This window comes from Anser brachyrhynchus, assembly GCF_964034855.1.
Source record: "Anser brachyrhynchus genome assembly, chromosome: 19".
Classification (NCBI taxonomy): Eukaryota; Metazoa; Chordata; class Aves; order Anseriformes; family Anatidae; genus Anser; species Anser brachyrhynchus.
Window position 1 is genome coordinate 8,525,685 of NC_137712.1, and position 26,828 is coordinate 8,552,512.

The 26,828-nt window shown below is 52.9% G+C and overlaps 1 protein-coding gene across 6 annotated transcripts in view; it reads left to right on the forward strand.

Moving 5' to 3' along the window:
- The window catches only part of ASTN2 (astrotactin 2), a 341,061-nt gene that overhangs the window by 39,206 nt on the left and 275,027 nt on the right, over nucleotides 1-26,828 (forward strand). For 4 of the 6 annotated variants that reach the window (XM_080561615.1, XM_080561613.1, XM_080561618.1 and 1 more), the window contains exon 2: nucleotides 23,101-23,288. In XM_080561615.1, the coding sequence (XP_080417741.1) occupies nucleotides 23,101-23,288 (188 nt within the window). Of the gene's footprint in view, nucleotides 1-7,863; nucleotides 8,073-23,100; nucleotides 23,289-26,828 lie in introns of those variants that run through there. The other 2 variants (XM_080561616.1, XM_080561617.1) reach the window with 2 other exon arrangements.

The window sequence follows — 26,828 nt, forward strand, 5'->3', positions numbered from 1 at the left end:
AATTGTTGAAACCCCTCCTTACCTGCACGACTTCACTGCCGAAATGTGACCGAGAGGTTGTGGGCAAGGGGAGGGGGGTCTGGGGTAGCGAGTCAAAACCGGGGATGGTAACAGAAATTGTCTTATAATTAAAGTTACGGAGCTGCTGCTGCGGCACTGTAATTACTATCAGGGATCGGCGAAGCACAGACCAAGAATTGCAGGAGCCCTGCCTTTTGGTGAGCATCTGAGCAGGGGTGAGGGGGCAAAGCCAGGTGGTTTGGGAGGCCAGCTGGGGGGAAACAAAAGAAAAGAAAAAAACAACAAAAAAAAGTTTGGTTTAGTGCTGATGAAAGGAAGGGTGGAGGGGAGCTGGGTTGCGGAGCTCGAGGAGGCATTTCAAGCCAGAAGCATGGGATTTGTGGGGCAGGGTGAAGCACCTTGTCATCCCTCTGTGCCGGGGCTGCTGCACCCACCCCAAATCGTGGCAGCATCCCTGCCCTTGTCCCTGTCATTCCTGGAGCAGAGCTGCTTCGTGCATGCGTTTTGCTCCACGAGCAGCAGAGCTGCTGTTTGTGCGAGGGGAACCTTTTATTTGGTGAGTGCTGGCCTCTGCCTGTTCATTTCATGCTCGCTGCCCAGAGATCAATGGCTAGTTCTTCCCGAGACCTTTATTAAATGCTCCTGAGTTACTGGAGCTACCCGCGGGCTGGCTGGTTAGTGCTGGGAGGGAGCAGGGCAGGTGGATTGCTCTCCCCGGTCCAGTGCTTCTGGCTGCCTTCTCGCATTCCTCTGCCCCTTCCGTGCATGTGCTGCCTGTTTGTGTTTTTTTTCCTCGCCTCTGTTAATGGCCAAATGTTGTTTTTTGGGAGAGTTGTCTGTGGTGACACAATTAGAGCTGTGAATCACTAAGTGGTGGGAAATGAGCAGTTATCCGTGTCTGCTCCCAGCAGAGGCCACGGAGTCACCGGCTGCCGAAATGAGCTTCGGTGCCCCTGGTTTTCCCTTGTGCTCCGGGTCAAAAGGAGTTGGGTTTGTTTTCACCTCCTGGAGGACTGAGAGTCTCTCTTCTCGTCTGGATGTGCTGTGCCCAAAAGGTTCCTAAAGCCTCAGCACCTTCCGGGCAGGACACAGTGTGGGATGTGTGCTCTCCGTGGGCAGAAGTGAAACTGGGGAGGGCACAAAGAGGTTTTCTGTGCTGTGCTGGGGGGGTCGAGTGGCCACTGGATGGAGATGTTGTTCCTGCTGGGCCCCGCAACCGGTGGGCGCTGAAGGAGGCAGGACAAGAGGCGCCCTGGGCTGCAGGCACTGGTGAGAACGCGCTTCCCTGCAATATGCAAAACACTCGCAGGAGCTATGGGGAATTTCTGCCTGACCTCAGCTGGTGTGATCAACCGATGCCCTGAAGCATGAAAATAAATAGCTCTGACTCATAAGAACAAGTGGTGCAATTACTTTAGCTAGGATAAAATATTTGTAAGTATCTAATCCCTTCCTGTACCGCGTGCAGAAGCGAGCACTTATCTCCCTGCTGCTCCCCATCCCCACCCCTGGCTCAGCGGCACAGCTCGGCGCACACGAGCAGCCCCCCCAGCTCCGCATCGCGGTGCCTTGTTCCTGCAGCCCTTGCTGTGACCTGCGTGGTGCGAGGGATGCTGCGGCTCCAGGGCACCTCTCTCAGCCCGGGGTCCTTTTGCCTGAGCCTGTTTAATTAGGACAGATCCTGTCCCCCGGCCAGCAGCACTGAGGGGAGGCTGCAAGGGTGGCAGCACTCAGCCCCACGGAACCAGAGGCAGAAAGCGGATTTGGACGAAAACGTCCCCTTTTATTTTTTCCTCTTAACATTACCCACCGGCTGCCTCCCGCGTCGCTCTCCTTCCCTCTCCCCTGGGTTTAGTACGCGCTGTTGTGTGTGTTAATTTTGATTGCTAATCACTGCAGCTGAGCTCGTGCTTCGCGGCGGGGAGCCCGCTGCATCCCACCTGCCTCCCTGCACGCGCCCCGGCCGCGCTGCCCTGCCCGGTGACGGGAGGTTGGTCTGAATGTTAAACCGCGAAGTCCTTGAGCGTGTCGACTCGGAAAATAAAGTGCTTAACAGGCAGAATTCGCCCCGGAGTCATTCCGGGGCTGCTGCACGCAGCCGGTTCTCGCCATTAGCAGCTGGCTCTGCCCGCACCTCGGCGCACCAACGCTGCCCAACAAATGCTGCTGTATGGAGGCAGGGCAGCACCGGCGAGACACGGAGCTGTGCACCGGGAAAGGGACAGGGCAGCGTGGTTCGGTCAGCCTGCTGGCTTGGGGTGGGTTTTGGTCTGCTGGGGGGTGATGGAGCAGCCCCCAGCGAGCTGCCTGCTGTTGCTTGTGCTGGTGGTGCCCTGGGGACCGTTCATAGCGATATGGGGTGAGCCCGGGTGTCCTCGCTGCTGGCTGCGAGCACAGGGCTTACTCCAAATGGGCTCTCCGAGGACACCTCGTGCCTGCCCTGCTGTCTTCTTCTGAGCAGTGAAAGTCCCTATATTCACCTGGCTACTCTCTATATTCACCTATTTCCCAAGGCCAAAGCAAGCTTCCTTTGCACCCTTCTTTCAGTGGAGAGATTTTTCTCATTCAAACATCTTTTTTAAAAATACTTTTTGCTTAACAGTGATTTAATGATACTTTTCTTAAAACTAGCTTTTTTACTTTGTTTTAGGCGTTCCCCGCTTCAGAACTAATTGTCAGATGAAACATTGAGTTGACAGCAAAACATTTTAAGCGTATTTTTTTTTTCTCAATGCTTTCAGCAAACAGAAAAATGACTTAATCTCACGGCTGTGCCCTGATGTCCAATCTGCCTTTGGTAGCGCTATATTTGGACAGATGTATGTGGCAACACATTCTTCTTTTTTTCCTTACCGATTTCACAGTCAGCAGGAAAATAGCCCTGACTTCAGCTGTCCTGTTGCGGGATTAGCATCTCGCGAGGAACTGGCCGGTGCAGCTGGAGGCGTGCAGGTAGAGGGTGCAGCTGGGAGCATCTCGTGGCTTTCAAGGTTTCCTGCAGGACCAAGGGAAAGAATTTGCTGCCTGGTGGAGGCTCGGTGGCACTGGGTGTTGTGTCCAAACTGCTCCGAGGAAGTCTTGAGCCTAGTTTGGTGCAGAGCTAAAGTAGAAGTTAAGGATGCTGTGTCCTGTGCTGCCCTTCCTGCTGTTCCTCCTCCTCCTCCTCCTCCTCCAAGCAATGAAGCTGCTGGGGTCTGCGGGCTTGCCCTTGCCCCATGTTCCCTGGGGAGAGGCGGTGGTGGTACCTCGAACTGGGTCAGCTCCACCTGGAGGGAGCAGCTCCTGGTGGAGAAGCACCCCCAGACCGACAGCGAGGAGACCACAAGAAGTCTGTGCTGTGGAGGGCGAGAGGAGCAGTGTCGGTAAGGAGAGCTCCGTGCTAGGAGAGCCCCGGGAGCGTTGGGGCTTTGCTGGCCCCGTAATGGTGCGGATGGGTTTCTGCAGCTCACACTTAGGCTGGCCAAGGCAATGGCAGGCGTTTCTAGTGCTGCTTCTTGAGCAAAACGGGTGCTTAGGTGCGGGGGAGTCGTCTCCTGCACCTGCAGCGGGGTGGGCTGGCCTCTGATTGCGCACAGTGAGTTGGTGACTGTGATTTAATACACGGGACCAGAGAGGTATTTCTGCTGCTCCTTTCTGTGCGATGTTGGCCCACAGGGAAGAAAAACAAACAAACAAACAAAAAAAAAACAGCCCGGACTATGGTGCTTTTTAGATAGCAAATACGTGGTGGTACAGGGCTGGTTTTTGCGAGCTTGGAGCCAGGTTTGTCAGCTGCTCGCCACCCACATCAGGGCTGGGTTTCTCTGCCGGGCAGTTTGAGTATTCCTGCCAGGCTCTCGGAGGACGACATGGAAACCAAAAAATGCCTCTAACGCACACAAACTAATTACCATCGCCTGCCCCTGGAGAGCGGCTGTGATCTGAGCTGCGAGTCCTGTATCTCGATCGTTCCCTGGGAAAGAAACAAAAACAGGCTTGTACCCGCAGTCCCCGTGGACACGGGAAGATGTGTGACTCAGGCTTGATTGTATTACTCTGTCTGCCACCGCGATATTAAAAACATTTAATAAACACATTTGGAGCGCAGACTGACGCACCAGCATCGTGCTCGCTTTGGGAGCAAAGTGATGAATTTTAGGGTAAAACTCACTACGGCGTGCCCGTGCCTGACCCCAGTATCGTCCCAGCATGGTTCTGAGCGAGTGAGCACCCGGCTGTCACTGGGTTGTCACCAGTTTCCCAAGGGATTCCTCTCCTGGATGTTAAGCTGGCCAGGAGGAGACAGATCTCCAGCCTTCAGTATCTTGCTTTTGTTCTGAGCCCTTAGGACATACGTGGGTTTCTCCTACGTTTGCTTTTCCCTTCCCAATGGGGCTCTGTCAATCTGCCTATCGTGGGCATCCCAAAGGTTGTGTTTTGCAGTTTGGTGGGGATTTTTTTTTGGTTGTCTTTTTGATAAGAAGTGACAAAAGTCCCCCTGTGGCACCTGCCAACCTTCCCGCTACGATGCAGACACCCCTGGAAGACCGGCTTGAGCAAAGCGTGCCCTTCTGGTGGAAACCCATCAGCTGCCGCTTTTTCTTTCCTCCCTGCTCTCTTCCTTGTTAGAATAAAGTGGTTTGCATGATTTTTCCCCTTGTTTCCGCCGACAAACATGTTTGTTTCTCCTTAATTACCTGGGTGTCAATGGGGTGCTTCATCACTGTCTTTCCTCGGCCGGTTCCTTTTCGTTCCATTACGTAGCGGGTAATCAGAAGCCTCAGCTGCAAATCCTGCAAAATCCACAAGATGTGAAACTGGAGAAGAACCAAAAAGTGACCTTGAGATGACTTTCCATGTCCATGAAAATTAAAACTAACTGGGCTGATTTGACTGGCCTGAGGGGAAGAAGGTGTTTTAAAAAATAATAATAATAAAAAATCTGACAAATGAGCCAGGAAAGTTTTGGGTGTCTCAGGTGAACGGGAACATTGGGATATGTATTAGTTATAAATGTTCTAGTGCAGGGTGCCTGAAATTGTTGTAGGAAAATAATCTGTGTGTGTGAGGAGCGCATTTGCTGTGTGCACGGCCCCAGAGCTGGCGTCGCAGCGGGGGAGGAGAGCGCGCTCTGAGCGCTTGGCGCTGTGGAGCTGGGGCGAGTTAGCTGGCGCTCGTGTGCCTTGCCGTCTAGATGAAGATTTATTTCGGTGGTTCTGGCAGCGTGACCCTCGGTTTTGCTGCGTACTGCATAAATGCAGGGAATTGCAGGGGTCTGCAGCCTGCGCAGCCAAGGGACGTGGTGCGTAGGGGTCTTAATTCTGATCGCTGTGAGGCTCCAAATGGCCCGTGCAAGGTCCCAGAGGGTGATTCCTGTGGGTGTCGTGGGTGAATCCAGGTACCTGGACCAACCTCTTTGGTGTGGATGAACCCGCTGGGGCTGTCAGACATGGGAGAGAAGGTGGCTGGAGACGTGCATGGGGTTGGTCCTCTTGGGATCCCCCAGGCCCTGGGTTTCCCTTCGAGCAGCCACGTTCCCCAGGCAGTCACACGCTGCTGTGGCACCGTGGGCGGCACCCTTACCCTCATCTCGGGGGGACGTGGCTCTTGTGACAGCATCTATCTAGTGTTTGAGCGTGCACTTCTTCTTAGCTTATATCTGGGGAGGTGAGAAGAGACCAGATGAAGGCAAAACAGCCAGAGGCACAGCATCCGGAGGGGGAAAGGTGTCGGTGTGTTGGCTGGAAGGAGCACGGAGCGTGAAGGTGTGTTGGGGTTACGTGGCAGAGCCCAGCCTGCTGTCAGTCCCCCTGCCTGCTGCCTGTTTGCCTATGGATTCATTTATCGTTTGTGAGGCTGGGCAGCAGCGTTATCTTGACAAGAGAGAGAGATTTAGAGCTTTGTAATCCATGCTTGTCCATCCTAATTACTTCCCTTATCAGCCTTCAGGAGAGTAACTTTACAGTGGTAATTAGTCTCTTGAATCCCACCCTATCTTAATTATTAACATAGACTTAGAATGGGAGGGGAGGGGGAAAATCCCTGTTTTGGGCTGAGAAAGCCCTTCTGGGGGGAGAGAGAGATTTCTTCAGCAGTCAGATGCGGGCTGGAGAGGGCAGCCTCGGGGACGGCACCGGGAGGCCGCGTGCCGAGGACTTGCAGGATGGAGACCAGGGGTGGGCAGCATGAGGCAAGGTTGTGGTTACACAGAGTGAGCTTGGATGTTGTGTTAAGGGAAGAGCTTGGCACGCAGCTCGGCACCCACCGGTGGCGTGGTGTCAGGTGGTGAACGCCTGCAGCTCCCCCGGGCTTCAACTGGAGCTGTGGGTGCTCGCCTCTGCTGGAAACGAGCCCGTTCATCGTCTGGTGTTTGAGACGCAGCACAAAAAGGGCAGTTTGACCTGATACTGCCCTATAGCAGCTGCAATTACTGGAGTATAATTCATTTCAAATGGATCCAGAGCTTTCTCTCCATTAGCAAGCAGGGCACAGAAGAGCGGGCGGGATGGCTGAGCCCGGTGGCGCTGGGCATCGCAGGCGGGTGAGGGCGCGCGCGGCAGAGGCAAAGGGCAGGGCGAGATCCTGCGGGGCTCCTGCGTGCTTCTCTGGGAGGACGCCGTTTTTCATTTCTGATGTTCGAATGAGTATCTTAACACTGAGTACAGGTAGCAATATCGTCTGTGATGTGATGATCAAGGGCAGCCAACGGTGACAAATCTCTCGCAGGAAAAGCTTGGTTTTCAGCGTTTTACGAGTGGAAGGGCTTTGGTTCATAAAACTCAGATCTCTTCAGGGCAGCGTGTTCGTTTTGGTTATGTCCAAAAGAAGTTTGCAGGAGAGGAAAAAGCGGGGCTCTGGCTTTATTCCACTTTCATCGATTTTAGGATGTGTTGCTGAGATGCGATGCAGTGACTGTGGTGTTAGTCTGGATGCTCAGTGCTGCCTTAGCTCGAAGAGCTGGCTGTGTGTTTTGAATTTGTTGGTTCTTTGAAACCAGCTGAGTCTCAGTTCGGTCTTGTTATGCGCTTCTTGGAATGAAGCCGTTAATCAGCAAGGTGGGTCCGAGGAGCAGGCAGTGCTTGTGCACTCTGTGCCAGCTCTGGGAACAAATGCAGCTCAGGTTCTGTGCTCCCGAGCTGACCTCTGTCCCCAAGGACCCTGCAAATAAATATACGTAATGGGTAGGACGGTATTGGAATCTTTTTTTAGGCTGCTGCTTTAATTTTTAGATGTCTTCTATCTAACCTGGCTCCGGGAAAAACATCTTGGTTTTTATTACAAGCCCCAAAGGCTCATACTTTAAGGGATGCTTTAGAGCAGGCAATAATACCTCCCAGAAAGTGTGTGCAAAACTGTCTGAATGCTAGACTGTGCCAACACCTTCTCAATATCTCCAGTGTTTTTTTTTTCTTTTTTCTCCATTCCTTCTCCCAGTCTGTCCCTTTGTGCTGGAGCTTCACAGAAGGCCTCTTCTGCCAGGTCAGGTTAACCGTCGACGTGGCCGAGACGTCCTGGGTCAGGCCAGGATTTCAAGTGGGGGTGCGGGGACACGCAGGCATCACCTGGCATGGAAGATGTGTTTCGAGATGATGTGTTCCCTGCTGCGTTGGTGGTGCCAGGCAGGTGGTGGGCACTGATGGATGGGCAGAGGCACCGGGCAGACAGGGAAGGACCCTGCCTGGTGCCCTTTGGCTCCCTGCCCTGCCACCACCAGGTTGTGCAGGTGCGTTGGCAGCCACCCTATGGACACACGGGCTGTCTTTCCTTCCATCACCGCACTGCGAAATGGAAGAGACAGCTCCATTCAATAATTTATAACCTTGCACAGTCTTTGTAATATTTAAAGGAAGGGGAAAACAAACAAACGTTTGGGTTATCCTTGCTCCAGGTTGAGCAGCAGAAGTGATGGAGGTGGTTTGGCTCCCTGGGCAATGCAATTGATCTGACAGGCACGAGGTTACTGACACACAAACCTCCCTACAGCCAGGTGCAGAGCCCTTGGGAGCGATGGGGACGTGGAGCAGGCAAAATCCCTCTGAAGGTGTGAAGAAGGCTTCGTGAGCATCAGGGGGGTGAGTGGCACCGAGGACAGCCTCTGCCCTGTGACGTCCCCAGGGCTGCTGCTTGTGCCCGTGGGCTACCAGAAGGGGCTGGGGGTGCCAGACAGGGCAGGAGCTGGCAGGATGTGTGCTACAGCCCTCCCGTCTCCTTGGGGAGGGTGAGTGGGAGGAAGAAATGACCCCATAAGCTGCTTTATTGCTTGAAGACTGCAAAAAGCTTTTGAGAGCAGCAGCTGTGGTGGGTGAGGAAGCAGCGACGTGGTGAAGTGACAAAGCTGATCTGAGACCACGTGGGAACCCTGTGCAGGGGCCAGGGAGAAAGTGCAGTAAGATCATGTTTTTGTTTGCTTTTGAGTGTGTTTAAAGGATTCTGATGCTCAAGTCTCCATTTCAAAAGGGATTAGATCATTCAGAAGCTCAGGTGTTACTGCCAACCAGCAAAACTGGCTCTTAAGTAATTTGGCAAGGAGTTTTAAATGGTTCCCTTTCTGATCCACGGAATTGAGTGCCATGCAGTGGCTGTGTAAACTATTCTGCTGCCTTTGGCTATAGGGTAAGCTCGTGGCTTTATCCTTCACCCAACGAGGCTTATTTCCATCCCTGTGAAGACTCTTCCAAAATCTGAGTAGAGGGTGCTATGCAAGTCCAAAGTGTTTGATTGTTTAGAAGTCACTGGAGTACCCTGTGTTCATTATTTTAACAATTGGAGAGAGGGTTTTATTTTCTCCAGAATCATAAACACAATCTTCAGTGTGTTTTATGAAAACAATAAAGCTAAACTCTAATAACCACACATTTTCCTTGCTTTATGTGCATGCATCCTTGGGGAACAGGGCCTCAAGGACTCATCTTGCTCTGCTTTTAACAGAGTTTTAATGTGCTCAAGTTGGTAAGTGGTGGAGAGCTAGAATCTGAATTTGTGTCGGTACCAACAGGAATTTTGTTTGCTTTCAAAAATGCTCAAGGTGAGCAAAAAATGTACTTCTGGAAAAGAAAGCTGGTGACACAACGTGAAGATGTTAGCTTTGTGATCTGAAAACCAGGCTTCATTTAAATGCTGTATATTGCAAACTCTTCTGTACAAGCATTAATTAGTTTTCTTGCATCTCTCTCTCTCTTATTTTATCCTGTGAATAATACTGTTTTGTTTTGGAAGAGATCTGAGGCTCTCAGAGGCAATTTATGAAGGAGGATGCTCTGCTGCAGACCAAGTAGCACAGTGCAGAGATGAAGGGAAGCAGCTCCAAAAGTATTTAGCCACCTAATAGCTTTTTTTATTTTTAAGTGCAGAAGTAGGTTACGGCCCCAGCTCCATCTGCAGCAGTGATTTCTGATTGAGAACTCACTTTAACAAGATAGTTTTCATCCAGAAGCGTTGAAAAATCCAAAACACCATGGAGATGCTCCAGTTTTGAACGCTTTTAGGGGACTGGGGGGAGAAAATGCCAAAAGGATGGCATTTTTGGCATCTTTGAGGAAGAGCACGTGTCTGAGTGGGTGCAGGTCCGCGTGTGCTGTAGTCACCGTGGGACAAGCAGTACGGTAAAGGATGTGCAGGCTGTGCTTGGTTTTTGTATGCTCCAGGTGGCAGGAGAAGGAACCCCAGCGTGTGGGACAGCAGCAGGGATGAGTTGTGCCTCTGTGTCCCAAAAACTCAACACTGAAGGGCTGGAGCCCTGAAGGTAGCGCAGCGGCATGTGCCCAGAGCCTAAAGGATGCTATGGGGGGTGGGAGACTGGAAAGAAGGGAGGAAAGAAGAGGAGATGGAAGGTGCTGCTGCTGCTTCCTACAGGTGGTGAGTAGCTGTGGGCATTTCCCACGAGGGGAGGCCTTAGAGCCATCTCGGTGCTGGCACCCACCCTGTGCATGGACAAGCTGGGGATCCCATGCGGGTGGCACGGCACCCTTGGGCTCCTGAAAGGCTTCTGGGGGCGGAAAGAGAAGAGACCTGCTCACCCCAAAGGGTGTGCGCACACATGCGTACTGCAGCAGCGTCCCAGGGCTGGCAGAGGGGTCCTGGGCAGCAGTGGTTAATTAGCTGGGGCTCGAACGTGGCAGCGCCGCGCGCCGCCCCGCGCTGTTCTCACACCCAAAGTCCTTTGATGCTTGTCTGGGAGCATCAGGGCGCTCTGGTTTCCAAAAGAGCTCTCGGCACAAGAGTGATAAATGTGTTTAATTTTTGCAGAGCTTGTAGCCTGGTTTTATCCCAGGATCCGTCTCTTGAGGTTTTATTAGCTGATGGTGTCTGCAGGAAAAAGTCAAAGCGACTAGACAGGAGCAGCCGTGGAATTGATGTAGGAAGCAAGAGCGTGTTTTGGAGATAATGTTTCTCGTTCTCACCATCGCCATGTGCTGAGTTTAGGCAGCACAGTTCCAGCTCTGCCGTAGTTTTATGGCTGCTGCCTGCCAAAGAAAAGCCTCTAGCCAGCCTCCTGCCTGGCAGGCTGTGAGTTGTGTGCTCTCGCTGTGATGTGTGCGTTGCTCGGGTCCATCAGAGAGTCCCCGCGGGGCCGGAGTGCGGGGACCAGCAAGGAGACAGGTGACAAATGCCCTTTTCCCTGGCGAGCAGCCGATAGACCTCGCGCAGAGGAAAGCTTGGCTGGGCTGGTGTCAAGCTGCAGGTGGCAGGAGGGGCCCGTCTGCTCCTGCCTGCTGGGGGGGAGACGATCGCCCTTCCTCTGAATCTGGGGGAGAGACAATTTGCAGACATGTGTTGGTGCATTCCCGGAGGAAGCCAGGCTCTAAATCATCACCTTGCAGCCTGTACGCAGATTCATCCAGGGAACCTATTTAATTAGGGGATAAATTTAGAAATCAATTATTATTTGCAGAAACAGTTTCCTTCCCTCTAATGAGGTTGCAAGGATTCATCCCCCTCTGCCTCTCCCATGACCTTTGTGTATGCAGATCGGGGCTGGAAGCGCTCTGTGGCTTTGCTTTCTTATCGCAGGTGGCCCTTTTGGGGCCCCAGGACTCTTTTTAGGACAACAAACGGGGATACAAACATGAAACGATGCTGCTTTCGGATCTAATGGTGCGGGGAGACCAGGCCCACTGTTAACAGAAGCCTGAATTAGCCTTTCTGGTGAAGTAGGGGATGGGAAAGGATCTGTACTTGATGGGAAGAGGAGAAGGGGAAAAATAAGGATGAAGAGCTGGGATGGGGAGGTAGCCCCGTTGTTACTGTAGGACAAGGGATGGGGGCGCAGGGAGAGCCTCACGAAGCCTTCGTGCTGGTGGGGAACGCCAAGCGACGTGGCTGGGGAGGAGGGGGACCACCAGGGCTGGGGTGGGGTGACTGCAAGCTGGCAACGGGTTAGGGCTGTAGTGACAGCCAAGCTGGCCTTCCTCTGCTGCTTTGGAGGGACGCGGCACTGGCATGCAATGGCTGGAGACCTCCCCGTGCCTGGCTGGGGCTGGCATCCAGGCAGATTGCTTTCTTATTTTAGCAGGCAAAGCACTCTCTGCAAGAGGAGGGGAGCGTGCCTGCTGGAGGAAGGGAGCGTGGTCGTGCCAGGGTCAGGCAATGGTGTCACTCCGGGAGAGCATCACTGCTTCGGGCTGGAAGTGTCGCTGCCACTTAGTTCCTTTTAATCTCTGACAAATTGCTTAGCTGCTGTTTTCGTTTACCCACTCCTAAATGGGGGAAAATTATTTTGCCCACAGGCTCTGAGAAGTCTTAATAAATTCATTCCCTTTTATTTATTTATTTATTTAGATGTTAATGTTTCCTCATCATCTGATGCCACTTCCCGAGCCCTCCAGCTGCTCTGTGATCTTGTATCAGCCGCAGCGAGCCCAGTTCATTTCAGCACGAGTCAGTCCTGGGAGAGGCGATGATTTTCACAGCTACGTTTCAGCAAGCCCCTTCTGCTTCCAGCTGCAGCGCTTTGCTCCTGGGCTGAGGCTGCCCAGGGGCTCTGTCCTTCCTGGGAAGGGTCTGTCTGTCTGCCTGCACCCTGGGGTGGCATCCCCTGGGAGCGGCAGGCTGCTCTCCTGTGGCGCTGAGCTCTGCAGGAACCTGGTGGTGCTGGGCCAGGTAGGTCCCTCTGGGTGCTGGGGTAGATGAACGAGCAGGTTCTCCTGGGCGAAGGTGTAATACGGCGCTCTTGGAGAGAAGTGAATCCCCTGGGAGGCTGCAGGAACTCCTTTCTGTAAGAGCTGAGTTTGAGCTTTGTGAGCAGCCGCCACGGTACCTGGGTACCTGGGAGGCTTTGGGTAACCAGAGGCTTTTTGGAGAGTACTCCAAAGCCTTTCCCAGGGAAGAGGCAGGGACCCTAAAACTTTTTAACAACAGCAGATGTCTGCCTGGAAAGCAAGCGAAGAAGCCCCTGTTAGTGTGGGAGCCCTGTCACGATGGACGTGGAGGGGCTCCACCCAATACTCCTTCCTGGCAGCTGGTGTTTCTGCCTTTCTGGGGAAGGGTAAGCCCAGACCTTTCCAGGCTGCTCAGCTTTCGATGCGCCCCCTGGCACTCCAGGTGACACACAGGCAGAAGAACCCACGTTCTCCATTACCCATTTTTTTCTCAAGATGCCCAGCCACGCGCCCCCTTGTTCCCAACCTACTGAGTGTGCCCCTCTGCTTTGCGCTGACGTCTCCTTTTTGAAGAAGGACTTCATCTCAGCAGGGAGAGTTGTCCTGGTGTTCCTGTAGGAAGCAGCAAACCCTCTTCTCTCTGTCCCCATTCCTCTCCCCATCTCACCCAGTGCATGGGCAGGTCCTGCAGGGACTGGGGCTGCTGCTGGAGCTGGCTGGGACAGGAGGTCCGTGGGGGAACCGTGCTAGAAAAATCACTTCCCAGCTTGATCGGTGCCGTGAGCTATCAAACTGCCTTATCGCTTTAAGAGCTATGTTTCCCAAAGAGAGACATTTAAAAATGCATAGAGGTTATAAAGCACTTGACTAGTTTTAATCAAGCTCTGAGCAATGCTCGCCCCTGGAATACAGCGCCGTTACTCCAGCAGCTCACTCGCTCCCCAGCATACGCAGTGCTCGTGTCGCACAAACCTCACCTAATGCCATAAAGGCTCCTTGGGCTCCTTGTCAGTTCCTTTGTCAGTTAAAGGACAGCAGGAGGGATGCAGGCTGCTTGGGGCTGGTTTAGCAGCTTCTCTTGATTGCTTTGGGACTGGATTAAAATATTGTGTCCTGCTCGGGGAGTGCGTGCTGCAGCCACAGGCATTTCCCAGCTTGTGGCGTTGCTGTTTAACCAAGGTTCCTGTTCCTGTTTCTCTGGACATGCGAATGCTTTTATCAGTGAGAGTTCAGTATTAATTCATGCCTCTGATGTCCATCACGCACTTAACAAAACTCTCGGCACCGTAGCTGTTGCTCAGAGCTGGTGGCAGGAGCGCCGTGCCTGCCTTCCCTCGCCCTCCCTCAGCCGCCGTGAAGAATAACGCGGTGGTTATCTCACGGAGCAGATATTGCTCAGCAGCCTCCGCCAGTGTCATGAGACACTTCAGATCCTCTCTGTCTCGCAGCGGAGCTGCAGCACTGCTGTGCAGGGGGGTCTCTGGGCAGGAACGATTGCACTCTGAGCACGGAGCAGGATCTGTGCCCGGTGCTTGGCAGGGCAGCCCTGGGGGGTCGGGGCTGAGCAGAGCAGCCTGCCCTGGTGCTGCAGCTCTCCTGGCCTGTGCAGAGAGCTGAAATTCCCAGCCCAGGACATCCCTATCATCTCATATAGCCCAACCTTAAAACAGCCACGGGGCAGGGTTTGCGGTGCTGTGTACTTGTTGCCTGCAGAAAAGCTTCCCCATCGAAGTGATGTGCACTGGTTTCTTTAACGGGGACTAATAGCTGAGTTATAAAAAAAAAAAAAAAGAAAAGTGCTCGTTCCTTTGAAATAGTCTAAAAAGGCTTTTACCAGCTATCAGCAGTTCCCATTTATCAGCTGTGTCTCTTTGGCTTTTAGGATCAGGAGTAAGAGGAGGCACGGGGGAGCTGCAGTTTTCCTCATGCAGCATGGGCTAGCTGCTCTCTCCATTGGCTAGAGGAGGCTCTCATCTCTCCCCTCTTCCTTGCACCTGCAGGTGCCCTTGCAGAGGTGAACCCTCTGTCTCCTGAGTGAGCAGGGAGCCTTCAGGGAAGTGGCAAAGCTTTGAGGTGTTCAGTAACAGAGCACTCTAAAAACAGGCCTGCTGTGCCTCCGCTGGGAGTGGGGAATGAGGAAGAGGAGAGGGCTGCTGCACCCTGTCCGTGCATTGTGGCTATTTCCAACACTTCATTCACACCCATCTCTCTTGCAAGCCTGCTCTTCCATCTCCAGAGGGTACACAAGAGCAGCTGTGACGTTTAGAGTCACTTTCCTTTTTTTTTTTTTTTCTTTTTTGGATGAAGGCTATGTTGGCTGGGTGAATGGCAGCAGCTGACCCCCCTGAGCATGGATCCTGCAGCTCTCCGAGGAAGCTGCAGCCTGTGCCCTGCTGTCCCGGGCTCGGCTCTTCCTCTTGGAGCTGAGATGACCCATCGTGTTGAGCTGCATGCCAGCAATTTCTATAGGATTGGCTTAACATGCAGCAGCACCGTCTGCCTGCGTGCAGTTGGCTTCCACCGCTGGTCAATGGGAGTCTCTGCTGACAAATAAAAATGGAATTGAATGGAAGGGAATTGAAAGTCAAAAGGGCCCTGTAATAATTTTAGACCGCCTGAGGCGCCACGCTGAAGCCCTGGCATTATAAATAAGGGTAATGTACTAGAGACTGAATTGCAATCAAAGCAGCTGTAAGAAGGGGGAACGTGCGCTGAGCTTCTTTAAGGTTCGTGAAGGCAGATTATGATCTGTAGGCAGTGCAGGCAGATCAATACCTGCTCGCTGGCTGCCATCGGGGCCCCGCAGCCTTTGATTAGAAGGGACGTGGGGATGGTGCTGAGGGCTGTAGAGTGAGGAGGGGAGAGGGTTTGCTGGAGCAAACACCCTGTGGCTGTCTTGAAGCTCCTACTGGGGTGATTCGTGGAAGGGGCTGATTCTGTTCTGACCATTCACCCCATCTCATCTGGTCCCCAGCCTTCATCTGCGTGGTGATGCAGCCTGCTGACCTCTTGTTTTGTTCCACGATAATTACATCTGTCTAAAACAAAAACCAACACACACGCGTGTTTATAAACTAGTTCATTGGGAAGACAAGAAGAATCGAAATGTTCTGGTTGGGTTCACTTTGCCTGATGTTAACTGGAGGAAATCCAGCATTGTTAGTGGGACCACTAGTGTAAGACCAGGTTGTGGCAAGTTGCATGGGCTGCTGCAGGAGGGCTGGAGCTGGTTGGTCTGTGCTGAAGTTGGGCAGATGCCCTGGGCCAGCCTCGGGATGGCTTGTGCCTTGGCTCTTCTAGCTTGAAGGTGAAATGTGTCAGCAATGGGGAGAGCCCTTTGTGCACGTGCTTCTCCTGTATCCACAAAATGTAGCATGTGGGGAGAGCTTTACTGTTAAATGGGTGTAAATGTTGAAGACCACAAGCTAGGATGCAAGTGGTAGGCTTTCAGCACCTAAGAAACTCAGAGTGCTGCTGCTCATGGGGGAAAAGTTGCTGGGGTGTTTGGTGGCCTCACTGTTGCCAAAAGCGTGGAATGGTTCAGCCTGGAGCCACCGCTGCTCAGCAGGATGCGGGCAAGGTTTCTCTGCATCTTCTGAAAAGTCACGGGGAAAGATTTTTGTCCAAGGCAGAGCGAGGTGGGAATGCTACCACCTCATCCCAGCTTGTGGTGCTGGGGGTGCTTGTTCCCAGAGCACTCAACAGCTGCAGCCCAGAGCAGGGAGAGGCAGGCTCTGTCTGAACTGAGGGGGCTTTCTTGCTGGGTGGATCCCTGTTAAGGGGGATCTTCTCATCCTTCTCCTTCTAGGCAGTTTGAGCAAAGCCTCAAAATAGCCAAACCCACTTTACTGCCCGTCCCACCTTGTGCCGGGGTGCCTGACACTTTGTCCGTCCAGAGTCAGGCCCGTGATGCTGCTGGCAGAGAAAAGGAGATGCCCAGAGAGCACCCAAACCTGCTCACACTACTGGGGGGGTTCCCCATGGGTCACCTCAAGACCAAGGCTCCATCCATCCATCCATACCAGCTGCCTGCCCCAGCCCCAGGGACAAACTGAGCCCCAGCAGGCACGCGCACAGCCAAAGCCACCCATGAAATACCCTGCGGGTACAGCACAGTGCTCCTCGTGCACAGGGGCTTTGAAAAGAGATGATCAGAGGGATCTTGTCATCTCTTTTCTCCCTTCTTAAACTTCTGAGCTTCTCTGTTACTTCTTACAATATTAAGCTGTGTTTCTGCATTGCCCTAGGGAGTACTGTGAGGGGAGTACAGCTAGAAGGAAAGGAACATGTTAACGTTGAGCAGAGGGAAAGGGGGAAAATAATGAAGCGAGCTAATGATTGAGGAGAAAAAAAAGCACATTGCTACCAAAAGACCCAAACCTTAAGAAATGTTAGGGCCTGTTTGACTGCAGAATTGTCCCCTGGGGAGCACGGGGGAAGCCCCATTACTGGAGTCATTTTGGAGCGAGTCTGCACAGTGCTATAATCTATTCCGCAGGGAGCAATCCTGTGCTGGCAAGGGCACTGGGGAGAGCTCTCTGTTTATGACTTTCTGCATAATTTTGGTTTATTAACATAAGTGGTAGCTAGCACCAAAGAATCTATAAGCTAACACTTGGACGGCGGTAGGCACCTCTGGAGAACATTAGCTCAGGAGAGCTCCTGGACTAATAGCAGGAGAAGTGGTGTTGCAGGATTAGGGCAACGCATGGGCAAGGAGACGATGAAGCAGTTGTCAGTGCTGGCCTCAGTGCCAGCCCGTGTGAGATGAGATTGTGTTTCTGAGCCTGCCATAAGAGGGAATATAATTGCTAACTAGATCTCCAGCTTCCCCTCTGCCGACAGACGATGATGCTGAGCCGTGCAGGTGAGCTGCTGAAGCCTGTCTGCAGGGTGCAGGTCCTGCTGGGCTGAAGCAGGTGGCGAGCATACAGGTGGGAGCAGCCTGGATCCACGCACTGGAAATGACTCACGGGCTTTCTGCCCGTCACGCCAAGGACCTGCTCCTTCATTAAGCGCATCCAGCAGGTGCCACAGCCTGAGCAGCGCTGGGGAGAGGAGGGGAAATGCAGAGAGGGCTTGGTTATTTGGGGAACAGTGCAGGGACGAGCTGCTGTAAGCAAAATGGCTTATTTTAATAACGACCTTCCAGAATAAAAATACAACAATCGTGGTAGATTAGCAGGAACGAGCCAATTAAACACAAAACATGCTTTGTAAAACGGCGTGGCAGATAAGGCAGGGCTGCAACCTCCCAAATAACCGATGAACGCTGAAGCGTTGCATAAGGGCTGGCGGGGGGAGCTGCTGAATATTTCAGGCCTGGCAGCCTGCCTCGGAGAAGGCAGGGGTGAAAAGGCTATCTCTGCCTGTGGTCTGCCGTCAGTGAAACAAAGCGGGAGGAGGAGGAGAGGAGAGGAGGGAGGCAGAGCAGTCAGCAGCCGGAAGGCATGAAGTAACAATTCTCCAACTTTAATATCTGCTGTTTCATTTTATATTCATCATGTCAGCATAATCTGCTTTTATGGGAATCGTCTTGGTTCCCAACCAAGTGCATTTAGTCCTTTTTGCTTTTAGGTTTGATTGTAATAGGAGTTGAAGACTTCAATGAAATGTTTATATGTAAGGATTGCAGAAATAGTGAAGGGAAAATGGAATTACAAAATCACTTGGAAGGGGTCCTGCTGTGGTCTCTGCCATCCCCTTGCTTCCCTGACCTTGTCCTGGACAGTGACTGTCCGACTGACAGGAGCCCAGCTTGGGTTCTGAGCCCTGGAGGGGTTTTGTTTGGATGGCCTGTTCGACTTTTAAGGAAAATGTGAAAGCTGCAGCCCTATGGGACCCAGAGGAAGGGCAGAAAAGGAGAAAGTGCTCTGTATATTCTCTTCTTGAATTCAGACCATCATTAGCTGATGTCATCCAGCCTCCTCTTGGGGCAGTTGATGTCGTCTCTGACACGAGAGCGGGGAGCACCCTGAGATAGCCGGCTGTGTTTAACCATAACAGCCCTTCGGAGGGACTGCTGGGAGCACGTCTGGTGGTGCTTCCCAGTTAATCCTTCATCCGAGATGGGGCTGAGGCAGCACACAAGACCTGGGAGGTGCTGGGGGAAGAGGTTTTATTACTGAGAGAAGGGAGGCGGTGGAGGAACAGGGCAGGGACGAGCTCTGTCCCAGTGCTGCTTCCCCAGAGCAGACTGGGAGGAGGAGGCCGGCCTGGCCACTGCTCCGAAATGGCGGCTGCGGTGCTGTGGGCGCCATGTGGTGAGGCTGCAGGGCCGAGACGACGGCAGGACAGAGCAAAGCACGTTCAGCTGCCCCAGGCAATGCAGGAGTGGGCACGGGGCACGAGGGGAGGGAGGGGGAGAGGGCTGAGGTGGGTGAAATGGGTGTGCTTTCTGGTTATGGAGCAGGGAGGAGGAACGTGAGGAGCCCTGAGCAGGGGAGGGCTGGTGGGGCCTCAGGAGCCCAGCAGAGCTGTGTGGTGGGAGGTGAGGGGCAGGTGTGAAGAGCTGGGGGCAGGAGGCCGGCTGAGGCTGGCGAGGAGACATCTCTGGAGCTCTGCTGAGGGGAGGAGAAGCAGGACTTGGTTGGTGAGCAGGGACCAGGCCGCGTGCAGCAGCGACGGCCCCACGCTGTGGTGAAGGAGGGCTCTCCTCTTCCTCCCTGTGAGCGCTGTCTGTCAGCACAGCGAGCAGGTAGGGGAGGGTGAAGTGGGAGCACTGGGGTCATTTTACTTCACGTAAACGTGAAAAAAACGTGAAAAAACGCCATTTTACTTCACGTTTCACCCAGGGAGCTGTGGCTGTAGCACTGGGACAGACTTCAGCGCTGTGTGTGAGCCCTTACTGAGCTCTCCCTGCCTGCTGTGTGCAGAAATCTTGAATAGCTATAGACTACAAGTGCTTTTCCATTGCTGCCCATCTAAAACCGTGGCTGTATCTCATTCCATTTTGGTGCAGGAATGCCCTTAATTTGTTCAAAAAGCATTTGAAAGCTCTGATAACAGGCAATCTTGCTGCAGACTATTGCATTCTTCCTGATGGATGGCGTATCACTGCTGTAACTACTGTGTAGATAGGGGAGTGACAATGCGTGTCCAGTGAAACATAGGCAGTATAATATTTATGTCAAGTGTTTGAGGCCAAGAAACTTCCCTGCATTTGGATATTGAAGTGTTCAGCAGCTAACAGGGCTCAAAAATGTGTTTTTCTTTTTTTTCCTCCCTGAGCAGCAGCAAACCTGATTGAAGGCTCACGATATTCTGGCAGTGCTGGGAGTAGTAATGGCCAGGTTTCTTGCAACACGGGATTCAGGGGTGAAGAGCGTTCAGATATTTATAAAAGTATGGTAAATGGCACCCAGGCTTGGCAAGTCAGCTTTCGTCAGAAATTGCCTCGCTGCTGGGTTTTGCTTAAAATTGTGAAATGAATGTTAAATTGAAGTTTCTACTTTTGGAAGAGACCTTTTGAAAATGAAACAGGCTTATCTCCAGTCTAGGCTAAAATCCAAAAAATTGCCTGGATCTCAGAACTCCCCAGAAATGTTCTCTGTGATCCGTTTAAACATCCCATGCAAAAACGTGTGAGAAAGGTAAGAATTTTGGAGAAATACTGACCCTGGAGTTTTTCCCTGCTTCCCTGCTGCCATGCAGCCTTGGGGAACGGGGGTGGTAGGGTCCCAGTGGCTCCCGCATCGGGTCTCTGCTGTGGTCTGGGTAATACAGCCTCCTTTCCCAAGCTCATTTGGAAAGGTCTGATGCAGGGATGTGTGGGTGATGTGTGTCACGAGTGTGTAATGGTGTAGATTGTCCTCTCCTATGGGTGACTGTGCTTCAGAGCAGGATTAAGATGGCTTTGGATAAGCAGGGTCCTCTCTCTTGATGCTTCCCACGGTCTCCTTGCCTATATAGAAGGGATTGTGATATCTTTCCCAAGGCTGAATTATTCCTTTTGCTCCTAAAAGTAACCTTTGCTGCAACTTTAATTAGGCAAGATGCTCTTCAGAATGGACCTTTGAAGTATTGCTGTGAAGACAACTGTGGTTAAATAGCCCTGATATTGTTCTGGTGTTGTTCTTTCTTTTACTACTGTAAGAAACCCTCTGCTCTCATCTCTCTCTGGACACACTGTCATCCCTGGAACGTGCCCAGAGAAGGGCTACAAAGCTGGCGAAGGGCCTGGGACACAAGTCCTGTGAGCAGCGACTGAGGGAACTGGGGGGGTTTGGTCTGGGGAAGAGAAGGCTCAGGGGAGAGCTTACTGCTCTCTGCAACTGCCTGAAAGGAAGGTGTGGGGAGCTGGGGGTCGGCCTCTTCTCGCAGGTAACCAGCGATAGGACCAGAGGGAATGGCCTCACGTTGCACCAGGGGACGTTCAGGTTGGAAATGAGGAGACATTTCTTCTCAGAAGGAGCGGTCAGACATTGGGACGGGTTGCCCAGGGAGGTGGTGGAGTCCCCGTCCCTGGGGGTGTTCAAGGAAAGGTTGGACGTGGTGCTTGGGGTCATGGGTTAGTGGGTGACATTGGCAGGGGGACGGTTGGACCAGGTGATCTTGGAGGGCTTTTCTAACCCTAATGATTCTGTGATTCTTTGCAGTTGAGAGGGACGGTGTTCATTTCGTTAGGCAGTCTGAGCTTGCAGCAGCTCCTGTCCTGGAGCGTGAGCCGCAGGGCTGGCTGGATTTACAGGGTAAAGAGTGCAAGCAGCCCCTCCTGCTACTGATTTGCTCCAGCAAACAGCTATTTATATTAAAGTAGAGAAGGGATTATTAGGAGACATCTCATTGCAATGACAGAGATGTGACAGTGAGTTCATGCATCCTCTCCAAAGTGCAAGCGTGGGCTCTTTATGGATCCCATGCATGGTCAGGAGCTGTTTAGTTTTTTCACTTTGAGTGCTCAGATGTGCGCAGAGATTGGGGATAACGACCGGCGCTGTGCTCGGGAGGCAGCGATAATGAGCACAGCCCTCGATGAGGTTCAGCTGGCAGCGCTATGCCAGCAGCATAATTAGCGAGGTGCTGAATAAGGGGGTTGGCAGTAATGGGGTAACCTTGTCCCTGCCCTCAGCAGGGCTGTGATGTGCCGCGGCAGCGCAGGGGCTGGGGGCACCCCCCAGGAGCAGCTCTGCTGAGCCCTCCCGTGGCGTGGTGGGGACTTTGCTGTGAGCAGGGGGGACTGCGTCGGCTTTGATCTGTGGCACAAAGCCAGGAGCCGCTGCTAAAAACGCGTTGGTTTCAGGGCTAAGAAAAAGCGTTCCTGAAGAATGGAGAAGGTTTTGTTGCTGGGTTGGGATGTGGGTCTGCAGAAGTGCCTGGTGTTGCAGCCTGGGGGGCCACCAGTGGTCCAGCACCTGGGTGCCTTGGCTTTGGTGTCGGTAGCTCCTCGGGATGGCCTCAGCTGGGCTCACTTCTTTGTTTCCCCTCAGAGCTGGAGCTGGATGTGCTTTTGCCCAGCTGCGTTCAGGAAAATGAAACGCAAAATGCCCCAGCTGTTCCCTGCAGCTCCGCTGGCAGGGCGAGGATCCACGGCCTCCCCTGGTGACCTTGTCACGGGTGGCGGGGAGGACCTCGTCTCCATCCCCACCTCTGTGCAGAGGGAATCTGAACTTGGGCCTCTGTCGTTTCTGGAGCAGACACCCCTCAGGGCTGCAGTTACATGGATGTGCTTTGCCCTGGTCTTCTGCAGAACGGGAAGCCGGCGGTGCAGTGCAGCTGACAACCCCTGTCCTCACCGCAGGGGCGTTCAGGGGATGCCCCTCAGCTGCCACGCCACGGAAGGTGCAAGCACGGATGTAAAGCAGAGCGTTCGTCAAGGATTACGAAGCGTGTCACGATCCACTGGAGTCAGGCGCTAGGTTCCTCTTCCCAAACAGAAGGGAATTGAATTTGGGTCCCCCGCAACGTGGATGATTGCTGAAGCCGTGGGCCCGGTGACTAAGAGGACTGCCACTGGGAGCCTGACTGCCTTCCCATTGCTTGTATTGCAGATGGAAAAACAAACACACAAAAAAGAGGTGGTGGAAGGAGAAATATTTTGGCTTATTTTGCACTTGGATCTTTTTTTTTTTCGGTTTTGGTTTGGCTGCCAAACTGACAAAGCGGCTCTTTGCAGAGATCTGTTTAAAACTTGATGGGCAGCTGCGGAGCTGTCAGCGCTGCTGCTGCTGCTGCTGCCTGGCCAAGGCAGGAGCTGCAGCTGGGCCCTGGAGCTGCTGCCTCCGGGGCGGGCTGGGGGCACACACCTGGGGCTCGCTTTTGGTCGCGCAGTGCCTGAAGTGCCCCAGCCCCTAATCCACCAGGTGTGGTGCTGTCAGCATGTAGCTCGGGGATGCTGCGTCGGGTGCTGGCGTTGGGATGCTGTCGTCCTGGCTCCTGGTGGGCTGAGGCTGTAAGTCACCGCGGGGTGGGACGTGGCAGGTAACAGAGGCAGACAAACAGACGTGCAGCCCAAGGCCGATAATTGTCATGCCCGGTGGGTAGCTTTTCTTGCTGGTGCTTGTTAGTCTGGGACTGGTCCTGCTAAAGACAGCTCTGGTGCTACCTGGAATAAGGTTTCTGGTGTAAACCCCACCAGAGTATGCACGCTTGTCTGTGTTTTGGCTTGTTTGGCACCGCGTGCCCTCCATCTGCCTCCTGCCCACCAGCAAACCTCTGCTGGGCCTAGCTGCAGACCTCTGGGGGCTTCTTCCAGCTGCTTGCTGGGCAACCTAGAGGAGGTTTATGGAGTCCTGTGTAGCATTTTACTTACCGTCGTTGCTTCACTTGTCCAGAAATCCCAGGGCACCTCATAGCCCCTTGCTTTTATTAAGGAAGAAAACTGTTACTGTCCGTATGCAGGGGAAATAGCGGGCAGAGACCAAAACACAATGCTCAGGTTCACCCAGCACAGAGGCAGTGCTAGGGGTGAGCCTCGCCAGCCCTGATTTCCAGGGCTGCTAAACGTCTGCCTTCCAGCATGGTGCAGAAATCTGAGCCTCGGTTGTGTGTTCTGTCCCTGCAGAGATGTCGGGGACGGTGGCTGACATCTCGCTGGTGCACTGGAAGCAGCAGTGGCTGGAGAACGGCACCCTGTACTTCCACGTCTCCATGAGCAGCGCCGAGCAGCTCTCCCGGGCCACCCCTCCCAGCCTCCAGGAGCCTTCGGAGATAGTGGAGGAGCAGATGCACATTCTTCACATCTCTGTCATGGTGAGTCGGAGCTGCCGGCTGCGTCCGAGGGCACGGGGGATGTCGAGGAGGGGACGGGAGGTGGTACAGGACAGGTTGGAGGGTCTGGTTTGCACGTGTCCGTGTCCCTTCTGTGCTCCTCGTCTGACTCCGAGCCTCCAGAGAGGGACAGACGTGTTTGAATGGGCCAGCAAATGAAGGGGAGTTGGTCTTCTGTGAAAGTGAAATAAAATAAACCAACAGACTGTAGGGAAGGTGCTGCTGGGAGGACAGCAGGAAGCTTGTGAGTCCTCGTGCCTCTGCTGACAGCTGTTGAAGCGTGTTAGTGGGGTGTTTCTCCTTGGTCCTGCATTCTGGTGAGTTCAAAGGCAAGAGCAGGGGCTTGATCACTTCTTTCTTGAAGCTTTTGTAAACTGAATTTTACCTATTGAGTGGGTACAAGCCATAGCATGATCCTTTTTTTTTTTTAGAGGGTAAGTCTGACCTAAGAGTGAAAAGGTGATCCAAATGCTTTGAATACCCTTTATCTCAGGTGTTTATCTGGCATTTTATTAACATACGTATGTGCTCTGCTGCCTTCTGAGATGCTTTGTTCAGCATCATATGAGATGGTTACCTATGTGTCTGAATCTGGTGCACCATCCCTCCGTGCTTTACAGCTCCGTTTGTAAATTGGGACTGAACGGACTGCCCCCGTCTGCCTTTGAGACGAACTGCCCCACTGATGGAAGAAAAAAACAAAGCCAGACTTGTAGGTCCCCAGAGTGGGGTGTGTGTGTGCGTGGCACCAACCTCTGCAAAAGGTGCATCTGTGCATATCTTACCGCCTGCGTGTTGTCTCCACGCCTTCTGGTTTTTCATTTTGGAAGGAGGAGCAGAGACGGTAGCTGCGTGAAGGCTTTTTTTTTTTCCTCCCCTCTCTCCACTTGAACGAGCAGCTATTTGGCTTCTACAACTTAAATCTGTGTTTTTGAGTGTCTCAGCCCTTGTCAGTGAGGCTTTAGATTGGGCACTGAGTGCATGTGAATGCGGAGAGAGGCTTTGCATTAAGGCTGTTGGGCGAGATAAGGCATAATATGATAGCGGCATGGCAGAAGGGACAGGAGCTGGGCACCGCAGCTCAGCGGATTGGGTAGGGAACGTTTCTTACATCCTGCTAAAAGTGTCAGTGTGATGGAGCATGGGGGGGAGGTAGAACTGGGATACTTAGAAAATGAGCCGGAAAAAACAAGTGCGAGAGAGAGAGCAAGGAGTAAAGACAGCAAAACACAAGTCGGGGGGTGCGCAAAGCTCAGTCCCTGGTTTGCATGCGGCATTGCTTGGCTGTTCTGGGCAAGCCTCTGCCATGGGGACGTGGTCAGTGCCTGGGGAGGCACCTGGTGTTCGGTGCAGCTGCTCGAAATGCAGGCTTTGGGATGTGTGGAGACTTTGGGACGGTACGAAATGCAGGGAGAGATCTTGTTGGGGGCTTCAGACCTCGCTGCAGCTGATCTCTTTCTAAACACAAGATGATGATTGCAATGGGTTGATGCTTTGGAGAAAGGGAGAGAGGTTTTATTTGAAAAATTCCTACCCAGAGCCTTCGTTTGCTGTAACCTGTGATGTAGGTGCCGTGATGGCAGTCGGGTGGAACTGAAGACATGACCGTGCGTAGCAGAGAGGAGATGTTCTCGTGCTCTGATCCTGGGCTGGCTGGCGAAGGCGTGCTCTGCCACGCACCACCGAAGCCAATAACATGGGAGCACCCATGGCCTTGGTGTGAGAGCTGACTGGTGCCCTGAGCCTTCCCTTGTAGATGAGCAAGGTGAAGATGACAGCAACAAGAGTTCCTCGTGCGTGGACTGAGCCGTAATTCTGCTTTCTTTACAAGACCTGCTGCTCCTGGCAGTGGGAGCCGAGGTCCTGGTCGGGGCTGGGGGCAGGCAGAGCTGTGCTGGAGCCCCGGGCACATCTTCCTGGGTCAGGATCTCATCACAGGGGCTGGAAACTTTACCCAGTTTTTTGGAAGATTCATTAACTTTTTCTGAGTGAACCTAAGCCAAGTTTGGAGTAGCTAGCAGAAGATAAATGCGTTCTGTGGTTGTTTGTTTTCCTTCTCAAAGCCACATGGGTTTGTGTAGCTGAAATAAAAACTGCTCAAAAGCTTTTGTTTCTTGGGTTAAAGGTTTCATCTGAGTCCCCGAGCTTTGTCTGGGCTGCTCTCCCGTGCTTTTACTTCCCATCCTTACCCCAGCTACGGTGCATCCTGGAGAGCCCCTCAGCCCTCTGGGTGCCAGCCTGACCACCCTGGTCCCCAGCTCCTGTCCTCCCACGTGCCTGCCACGTCCCCAGCCCCGTTCCTGCCGTGCCATTCACCTCGATGTCACCGTGCCACCCTGCCTCCTGCCCCAGGGCCCGTGTCCCCCGCTGGCTCCCCGCAGGAGCTCCCGTGCTGCTGCCCACTCGGCGTTCAGTCCCTGCGTGCCCTGTTCATCACCGGGCTGGCATCCCGCCGGAGGGGCCGGGAGCAGGCTCTGGGAAGCGCTCCCTTCAATCTCGGTTAAGTGACTGTAACACGCGCTTCTACCTGTCTTGGCATCCTCCGGCTGAGTTATAGGAAGCTGGGAAAGGTTTGCCTTGTGGGATCTCTCTAATTCCCGGCTTGACGTGTTTAGGGAGTGTTCTGGCAAAGCTTTATTGGGCAGAGAGACATCTCCAAGGCGAAGTCTCTCGTGCAGAGACGTTGCTGTGGATTTGTGTAGATGTTTACGACTTGGCTGCCTCTGCTCCTCGCTCGTGCTCTGCCTCCAAAGCCAGGAGCCCCGCTGCGCCGCCCGGGGAGCCGGCTCGCTTCTGACCTCAGATAACCAAATCTCAGCATCGCGCTCATTTAATTTGGCTTTCTACTTCTGTTACTGTTTTTTATTTGTTTTTTTTCCCCAGCGATGTTGGTTGTCTGTGCGTGGCTGTCTGGTTTGGGATTGGTTTGTTTATTTTTTTGGCCTTTGGGTTCTCTCTTGATGCGCTGCCTTGGCTAATTCTGAGCCCAGACCTGATCCGTGGGGGGACCTGGGGGGGCAGTGATGGGCAAGGGGCAGCCGTGCCCCTCCTCATGCCTCTCCCCAAGCTCAAGGCTAGCTGTAACAACAACATTTTTTTTTTTCTTACCTCACTGTTTTGCCTTAATCTCTCCCCAATGAAACATAACATTAATTACTGCAGTTAAAGGGAATTCGGTCTCCATTACTGTCTACTGTCTGCCACCCCTTTCCTTTTGGCTTGAGCATCTAAGATTTGTCTCCGAAATGAAAAGGGAGGAAAAAAAAAAAGAAAAGCAAATGCTAGATTTTATTTATTTACTCTCTTTTTTTTTGCACAGTGTCAAGTAGAAAGGAATCAATATTTTTGTCATTACGCCTGTTGTGTTTTTTCCCCATAATCTTAGCTGTCATTTGGGTTTAATTGTGTTGTTTCCTCTTGTGTGGAAGTAAATCTTATCTGTTTTGGATTAAAATTCAATGAAGGTCACAGCAGCTCGAAAACTTACCAGGCTGCAGCAATTAATGTTCATTTGGCTTTGAT